General features: G+C 57.0%; 1 protein-coding gene across 2 annotated transcripts in view; it reads right to left on the minus strand.

Annotated features, from left to right (window-relative positions):
* Positions 1 to 609: 609 nt before the first annotated feature.
* LOC102757640 (zinc finger protein 521) overlaps positions 610 to 9,367 on the minus strand; it is a 144,315-nt gene continuing 135,557 nt past the window's right edge. For both annotated transcript variants that reach the window (XM_006771738.2, XM_006771737.2), the window contains exon 5: positions 610 to 1,401. In XM_006771738.2, the coding sequence (XP_006771801.1) occupies positions 1,372 to 1,401 (30 nt within the window). In that variant the 3' untranslated portion in view covers positions 610 to 1,371. The remainder of the gene's footprint in view (positions 1,402 to 9,367) is intronic.

A 9,367-nucleotide genomic window follows, 5' to 3' on the forward strand; every position in this document is an offset into this window, starting at 1 on the left:
CGATGCTCTATCCACTGAGCCACACTGGCGAGGGCTCGTTCACCATGTTTTGGCAGGTGCTGGTGCCAGCATCTTCCAGACGCCCAGGCCCAGGTGAAGGCTGCTGACCCCGCGGCACCAGCCCCGGCTGGGAAACTGAGGCAGGCAGTGGAAGGTTCTGGATAAAGCAACTCTGGGAGTGGGTACCAGAGCGAGAACACACAGCCCGGCCCCCACTCTGTGCTGTCTTCTGAAGGAACACAGATGCTCCCTGCGCACACGTCTCCAGCGGCCTCTCCCCGCAGCCTCTGCTCGGAGCTCGGGTCTGCGCAGCACGGCCTGTCGGCTGCACGTCATGCAGAGCAGCCGCCGCATCCACGCGCCCTGCGAGCCCGCCAGGACAATGTGACCTGTTGCAGTCACACTGGGAGGCCGACGCACCTGGGGCCTCGTCCCTGCTCTGCCCCACGGACGGACGCCCTCCCGGCTGCACGGGCCCACGTGAAAGGTTAAACAGGACTGAGCTTAGGCCCCGGATATGCTCCGAGCAGATTCCATTTCCCAGGGCGCTGGCAATGCCCTGTTTTCCCAATGGGAGAGTCACTAGAACAAGAAACCACACACATGCACTCAGACCGAACGGTAAACTGAATTTATTTCCTCTTGGAAAACAATTCCAGTCATCTCCAGGTCCAGGGCGCGGAGTAAACATGAGTAACAGTAACATACAGGTTAGTCCAACCGATTCGGGCGTTTGGCTGAGAGAAATCATACGGGAAACCTTGAACACTCAGAGCCTCAAACGTCTCCGGGAAAAACTCGCTGACAGTCTACATGACAACTATTGCATATATAGTGATGCTACCGGTCACATGGCAAGGCGTACAAATATATAGACGGGCCGTATCGGCGGCGGGCTCTCTGTGAGACGTCTCTTCGTGGCTCGCAGAGTCTTCGCAGTGAAAAAATAGTCTCGGATTTAACGCTGACTTACCAAAAAGAGAAAGCCTGGGCTGCAGGTCCGTGACAGCAAGTCCCAGCGCTGCCTCCTGCGGGACGCAGGCGTGTGACCTCGGCCTGCTTGGAAATACTTCCTCTGAAGCCGTCCGCTCGGTCTTTTCCTTTCTTGCCTGAGCAGGGCCCAAGTCAACTCATCTCTGTAAGACCGTGTCAGTTCCGACGACATCATACATGTGCAACACTTTATATACAGAGGGTCTATCCGGTGCTCCCAGGCTCACACACATGAACATCCAGCGTTTGGGTAATACAAGTTCATGGTACAATACAATGCTCCGAATAATATACATGAACAAGGAGGGGTTCGTGCAAAGAGTGAAACATGTTCCCTTTTTGTGCCTCAGAAGGAAGTCTCCACCGACGGCGCTCCCACTAACTGCTGTGCTGGGTCATCGTGTGATTCTGGAACGAAAGAGAGAGGGGGGATCGTCAGTGCTGCGTTGCCATCAGGCCACGTGTCCACGCTGCTGCTGGATTCATGGTGCCAGGAAAGGTGTTCACACCGAGGTCGACGGCTGCCCGTGGCCTGACAGCACCTGCTTCCTACCCCTCGCCCCTGCTGGGAGGGCAGGGCAGCACCAGGGCCCACCAGGGAGGCGAGTGACTGACCCATATCTTTCCTCGTCTCTGTCCCCCACCACACCTTCTCAGAACACCCCGCCTCCTGCATCTCCTCTAATGAAGCACCCCCGTTTTCAAAGCCCAGGTAGCACCCGTGGACAGTTTCCCTTGTCGGCACACCTCCCCAAAGATTACCGATGCTCGTCCAATCGCCTGGGTGGTGGGCGTGTCCATACCAGGGCTCTGTCTGTCCCTGGATAGAAGCTTTAAAGCAGCGGTTCTCCACCTGTGGGTCGCAACCCCTTTGGCGGTCGAATGACCCTTTCACAGGGGTCGCCTAAGACCATCCTGCGTATCAGATAGTTACATGACGATTCCTAACAGTAGCAACATGACAATTATGAAGTAGCAACAAAAATAAGTTTATGGTTGGGTCACAACATGAGGAAGTGTATTTAAAGGCCCAGAAGGTTGAGAACCGCTGCTTTAAAGGCAAAAGCTGCCAGGCCAGCCAGGGGCAGAAGGACAGCGGGTTCTCCAGCGCCCCCTGCAGGCGGCAGGGCACCTGGAGGCAGCCATAGCCGCTGCCCCACCCCAGCTGCCGCAGCCTCTGTGGTCCTCTCCTCCCCCTTGCACAGCAGGTCCTTTCCGGGTGAACTTCCTCCCACATCATGAGAGGCCACTGGACCGCCCGACTGGCCTGCGGGGCGGGGGCGGGGGGGCGTCCGTGCACTCGCTCGGAGCAGGGGTCTAGAGTCCGCTGGCAGGGACACTCACGGTGGAAAGGGGCACAGTCCTAGAGGGTCCTGGGAAATGGGCACATAATGAGCACTGACAGAAAAGAACCCCAGTCCTCATGCGTGTCTGCACTCTGAAGAGGACGTGCCCCCTCCCCATGTCACTGAAAACACACGTGGCCTCCCTTCACCCTTGGAAGGTGGCAGGCGTGGGCGTCCAGCCCTGCGGTCAGTGGCTGGCTGCTCTGGTTGGAGAGGGTCCGTATCTAGCTTCACCGCAGACCCTGGGAGGGGACAGTAGGCCAGAGAAGCATGGAGAGAGGGTGGCTCTGTGTGGCGCCCTCCCTCTGGCCAGGCCACAGAGCGGGGTTGGTCCGAGTCACGCAGCGCCAGCATGGCAGGAGAGGATAGGCGGCCCGGCCACCGGCCAGCAGCCTGCCAGGGGCCTGTTCTTCAGGTCCACAGGAAATCGTGCACTAGAACAAAGTGTGGGTAATCTCACCATTTTACACGGCAATTCAGTCCCCAAAGCACGTTAATGCAATGACAGGTTATGAGAAAAAGTATCTGTTCCAATGAAGGAAAAGTGTTTTACATAATCGAGGAGAACATCCGAGCGGGCGGGGGTGGGGGTGGCGGTGGGGCGATGACAGGAGAGGAAGCAGAAGAGGAGAAAACTCCTGCAACCCGCAGGGAGCCATCGTTTCTGCAAAAAGGCATCTTTGGAGACCTCACCTCTAAGGAACCGAAAACTGCTAACCATTAATCCCAGTGACGAACAGTTGTTTTACACGAGGGGGCTTGTGTTAAAAAAAGAAATCGAGTCCACAGCACACCGTCCAGCTGACAAGCAGCTCCGTCGAGGTGCGAGGCCACAGGGCGAGGTCCCCGCTCGGCCCTGAGCGGCCAGGCCTGTGGAAGGAGGGAGTGTGCGCCTCTCCTCCCTCCTCACACGTGAGGCGAAACGCGGAAAGCTGAAAAACAGACGGGCCGTCAGAAGTCCCTTCCAGCGCTGTGTTTTTAACATGAGCGGCCTTTCATTTTCCAGGCCTGGAATTCTCATTTCGGGCTTGGCACGCTCACCGATGATTAATTCAGCCCCACCATTCGGAGAGCTGACCACATTTACTGGTCAAACGGCTTAATCCTATTTAAAAGGCAATCCAAGCAAAATATTTTTAAAGAAAAGCAAAACCCCATGATCCCCTGAAACCGTTCACCTTGGCCAAGCGACCCCACTTCCCTTCCATCTTGATGTGAATTTGTGCCCCGATCGCCATGATGAAGCTAAGCTTTGGAGGGAAGCCCAGGTGGGGTGCGAGGGGGTGGCCCCGGGGGAGGGGGGGTCCGCCTTCCAGGATGGAAAAATGAAGTCCCCACCTTCCCGCGTCCTGCCAGACTGTCCGATCCCTTGGCAGAGGCCACGTCTGGTCTGTGCTCGGTAACCCTCCCCTGGCATCGGCGAAATGTTAAGTAGCCACGGCAATAACGCTAATAAAAACGGCATCTAAATGGGAGTTCTGTGAGATCTGTTGATTCAGAGATGTTAATCATTTTTTACCAGGACTTGTCTATGTATAGCTCTTTGTCTCAAACACATTCTGACAAGCTTTTAAAAACGAAGGAAAAGAGCCAGCAGGCTGGTTTAAAAAGGAACAGAAAAAACACCCCACAAAAGCTTTGCAGTAATTCACCAGGCCATTAGCATGTCGGTTTGAACTGCAGTTGCATTCAGTTTAAATGAGATGTTTTCCAACCCGGTGAAATGGCAGACAATTGTGGCTCTGCAGCGATGGGGGGGCGGGGAGGGGACGCAGAGATGAACGGCTCTGCCTCCAGCAGATGGTGACAGCCAGGCAGCCTGTTGTTTTTCCTTTCGAGGAAGTAACGCAAACATTCGCCATCCATCATCACTGATTAACGGATTCGATGGCCTTCCCTCCATCTCGGGGTTGGACCTGATCTGTGAACACCTCGGGCAGTGTGTGCGCGCTCCTTGCTCTGAAGCACTGTCCAGGGCACTTACAGGCGCAGCTCCGGCTGCGAGCAGGGCTCCACATCGCCCGCCATCCGGAAAGCTCGTCTGCTTTTTTACTTTCTATGTGATTTCTTTCCCCCAAACAAAAGCAACGGTTTGCCACCGGCCGGGGCATCAGTCTTTGACCTGCATCTTGGTTGCCATGAGGTCACCCGCGCCCGGGCATCGCGCCGACTTAGGAAACGGCTGGAGTCCTGCGCTTCATCTCCCGCAGGCCACGCAGCTTCTTCAAATGTGTCTGCGGGTCCCCGAGGCCCGAGCCGCCCGCGGTGGGCAGGGGAGGACAGCGCGGCTGCCGGTATTAATGAGCGCGGACCATTACCAGTCCAGCCGGCTCCTTCCCATTCCCAGAAGCACAGCCCGTACGTGACTTAAAATGTGAGAATATCGACACAAAGCGCGGCCCCTAAGGACAGTTGCTGGGCGGGAATGAGGAAGGCTCTCGGGATGGCGGGATGGCGGACGGACGGACAGGGCCGCAGCCGCCCCTCCAGGCCGAGGAATCCCTTTGTGGAGACATTCTCGAGGCCGCGTCACGCGGACTCTGCAGCCATCAGCACGGGCGTTTGGGCTCAGAGCTCTTAGCACTAAATCTCTGGGTTGAATCAATGGAAGTACTATATCTCCCACATGAATCAATACGTTTGGTTCAATACGTGTTCTATTAAATTATACTTTCTAATCAAGATTTTTACATTTCCATCCTCCTTCTCTTTCATGCCCCACTTCCTCGGCGGGTGGAACGGTTTAAAGGTGTCCCGAGCTCACGGGGACAGGATGCTGGGCTAGCCCCCCTCCTCCCCCGACCCCCGTTAAAGAATTGTCACAACGCAAAGGGCAGCCTTTCCACACCTTAATCAGGTGAAGGAGATGGGATGTAATACATTAACGTTCCCAAGCCCACACAATTGCAGAGATAACGCCGCATTTTAAATGAATTAAACGTGAGCAGCCACAGAGCTGGGAGCACGAGAGTGAGGAAGAGTCTAAAAATGACACCGAAGACCCACATCATCCGAGAGTACCAACCAGACCCCATCGCGCCACCAGAAGTTTCTGTTATTCACCGAACGACACACTTCCTGGCTGGAGAAATCCTAGGTCCTGTGTGTGCATGGCCCTTAGCTGGTGGACACAGGATGCAGATGTGGAAACGGGCCTGTGTGTGAGGTGTGTCCCGTTATAGGACCTTCTCTAGAAGGCAGGAGGGAGTGTTTCCGCACGTACTGGGAGCCGAGGGACACGCTCAGTAACGGGTGCCCACAGCCAGGGGAGCTGCCGCTAATCTCACGCCACCGATTTGCTAGGAAATGGGACTCTGCTCCCTCCCTCTGACGCGGCATTTCTGAGCCATCTGCCCCCAGCCCCGCCCACTCTGCCCCCTCCTAGGGCCTTGGGGGTTGCGCTGATCGTGTTTGCGCGGACAGAATTTCCCGTCTACTTTTCCTCCTGGTAATGGCATCACCGTGACTTACAGAGACACTGACGCGTTTTCTGTTGACATTTAACTGTTCACGTGAGCGCGGCCCGCCATCTCCAAGCATTTTCTGGGCGACACGGAGCCACGTTAAAGCGACAGATGCAATGGCATCATCGGAGGTGAAGAGGGAAACACACGAGGTTGGTGGCTGGCCCCTCGCTGGAGCAGCACGGTCGGAGCAGTGCCAACTGCAGGCCAGGTGTAACGGTGCTGGCGACGCGGCGTCCACTGCACAACCCCAGGAACGACCGTACGTCCAATCACCCTCACGGACGACGTGCTGCTGCTCTCGGGACGTTGGCGCGGAGAAGCCCCAGAGAAGCGGGGGTGAGACCACAAGGTGTAGGGACAGCGGCGTGTTCACAAGCTCAGACGCAGACGTGGAGAGAGCGGCGTCTCCACGGCCACCCAGCTCGGCGCAGGAGCTACTTCTTCGTCGTTTCACAACATTCATGCCATCAGCGGCTGCACGAGTTCCTCGACGGCAGCAGGCTTTCTGACGAGGGGGCTTCCCAACCTCAACACCGCTGACATGCTGGGCTAGACCCGGTGGGGAACGTCCGGCCCGAGGGCCGCATGAGGCCCGAGAAATCCTTTGGTCTGGCCCTGCCATGGCATTAGGGGGAGTGAGTGAAATGTTTGACCCACTGTAGCAGGAACACGTTTATTTTTGTACAGCAGCTAATTTTAAGCTGATGACTGTGCATGGCCTGTGATGTCATGAATACCCAAATGGCCTCTGGCAGCACAAAGGTTCCCCGCCCTGAGGCTAGAAGGTGCGCTGACCTGGGAGCCGCCCTGGGCACTGTCGGCTCCACAGCACCTCTCTCTGGCCTCTGCCAACCACGTGCCAGTGGTGCCTCCCCTGTGACAACTGGACATGTCCCGACGTGGCCACGGACCCGTGGGGAAGCGCACCCCGACGGAGGGCCACTGCGTCCGAGTTCTGGAGCACAGGGAGCTGGCTGTGTCCTGCGTCGGTGCATGACTCAGGCTTCGGCCTAAGAGGTAGCTCCCGTCACTTACAAAAGGGAGCTGAAGGGCTGTCTGTCACGGCACCGACCTGGACGGCAGGCGTTTGAAAGCGCAGCCTCAGTGGGTGAGTGGGCAGCTGTCAAACTGCGGGGAGGATTCCTGGAGACGCGTGGCCAAGGGCACTGCTCCTGTGAAGAGCCGAGTCTCCCAGAAACGTCCACTCACTCAGCAGCTCTCAACTCCCCGCCCCGCTGAGCAGAGGGGGTCCATGAGAGCGGCGGTCCGTCAGGGCTGCGCTAGGACAGGCCGCAGTCCCATGAAGCACAATGGGGCCTAAGCACTAAACTCCGAGGTTACCATTTAGGGCGTGGGAACAACCGTCTCCTTTGAAGGGCTGTGGAGCCCCCGTCCTCACCCCAACCACGGCCACAGGGGGCTGTGCCTGGGAGAGTGCCGTGGGGGCCGGAGGAGAGGGTTTCTGCACGGAGAGGCCATGGCGGCCTCGGGCCCAGGATCTTGCTGAGAGACTCGGAAGCTGGGTCCCAGAGTCCAAGTTCATGTTTCCAGACTGGGAGCTGCCCCGGTGCTGGGCCGGGTTCTGGCACCAGGTAACCATGGGAGGGGCCGGGCTGCTGCGGGGATGAGGAATGCTGCTGCCATGGTCCCGCCAGCTGCAGGGGGGTCTGGACCCAGTGCTGGGCCCTCACCTCATCTGGTGCTGCAGGGAGAGGGAGGAGGAGGAGGAGGAGGAGGAGGAGGGGGGGAGGGAGAGAAACAGGGGGAGAAGGGGGAGGAGGAGGAGGTGGTCACTGTTTGGGCTCCAGGCATCTCTGGGCTGCAGACCGTCCCCCAGGCTGGGCGGGGAGGTGGGGGCACAGGTGGGGGGCGCCTGCTTTCGTGGCAGGTGGTCACAGGAACAACCCCCCAGTCAGCCTGGGCTCAGTCAGACACGAGTCCCTGGAAGCCCACACGGACACGGCTGTTAACAGACCGCATGTCCACCTGGCTTGTGTGGAACCCTGTCTAGAACTTTGACAATCCAACATCCCCGGGAAAGAAGACCAGCCGCTCTGCTCCCGCAGCTTGTGAAGGGTAAACCCTGCTGCTGTTGGGAACAGCTAACGTCGGAACACGGCCATCCTTCCCTGAGAGCTTCGGTGGGACAGCCTCAAGCACCAGCTGGCCGACCCCCGTCTGCTCTGCACACCTGACAGGCTTGACCACTTCCCTTTTGTAACTAACCAGACCCTTCTCCACCTACAACATGGAGGAAAAAAGGGCCGAATTAGAAAAGAGCAAAATGGACACTGAAAAATATATTAGCCTGGCTGGTGTGGCTCATTGGTTGAGCGTTGACCTATGAACCAGGAGGTCACAGTTCGATTCCTGGTCAGAGCACATACCCGGGTTGCGAGCTCCACCCCAGTGTGCAATGTGCAGGAGGCAGCCAATCTATGATTCTCTCTCATCACAGATGTTTCTCTCTCTCTCCCCGCTTTCCTCTCTGAAATCAATAAAAATGTTTTTTAGAAAGAAAAGTATATTAAAGTATGAAGTTTGTTTTTTAACAGAAAACAACCCATTGAGCTACCCGTGAACAGGCAAGGAACAGGAATTTTACATCAAACTATGTACAAGGTCAGCAGAAGTGAGAGCGAGGCGGGGGTTGGAGACGGCGCTGAGACCTGGAGCTCCCGGACCAGCACAGCGTGGGAGGAGGCTGTGACAGGCCCCACGGTCTCATAGGTGCTCAGGGGTGAAGGCCATGCCTCTTGGACAGACGTGTCCATGCGCCTGGGCGGCCAGGCGTTCATCCCCTGCAATGTTTAACTTAGCACACCGGCGCTCTAAACGGAGCATCGGTGCGCAAGGTGAACAACAGCCTCCTTCCAGTTTCATTCTCGAGCAGCGCCCCTTCTCCGGGCCCCGATTTCGGTACCTTAATGGCACAGGCATCTGTGGGAGGACAAGGCTTGTCTGACGCACGTGTTTATCACGGGTGAATATAAATGTCCTCTCTGCCGGCTCTGGGTGCTCACACGGACTCGGGACGCTCCAGCCATAGTCCGACCCCCTTCGCAGGTAGCGCAGCTGAACACACTTCTACTTACGTCACGGGCTGCGTCGTGAGTACAGCAGCAAGCGGAGCCCAGCCTGATCACTGCTCAGCAATGTCCTCTTGCAAACAGGACGCATTTCCTGCCCACCCTCTTCTCTTAGTTCCTGAATCCCAGAATCTTTAAGAAAGGATTGAGCTGCCCAGTCACTGTAGCTCAGTGGTTGAGTGTCGACCTATGAACCAGGAGGTCATGGTTCGATTCCCAGTCAGGGCCCATGCCCGGGTTATGAGCTCCACCCCCAGTAGGGGGCGTGCAGGAGGTAGCTGATCACTGATTCTCTCTCATCATTGATGTTTCTATCTCTCCCTCTCCCTTCCTCTCTGAAATCAATCTAACATAATAAAAGAGAAACATGCAAATTGTACCTCCGCTACACCCACAAGCCAATCAGGAGTGGATATGCAAATTAACCCTACCAAGATGGTGGCGGCCACGGAGCTGGAGCGAGCAGGAGGAG

The sequence above is a fragment of the Myotis davidii genome, unplaced genomic scaffold (assembly GCF_000327345.1).
Source record: "Myotis davidii unplaced genomic scaffold, ASM32734v1 scaffold1425, whole genome shotgun sequence".
In the NCBI taxonomy this organism is placed as follows: domain Eukaryota; kingdom Metazoa; phylum Chordata; class Mammalia; order Chiroptera; family Vespertilionidae; genus Myotis; species Myotis davidii.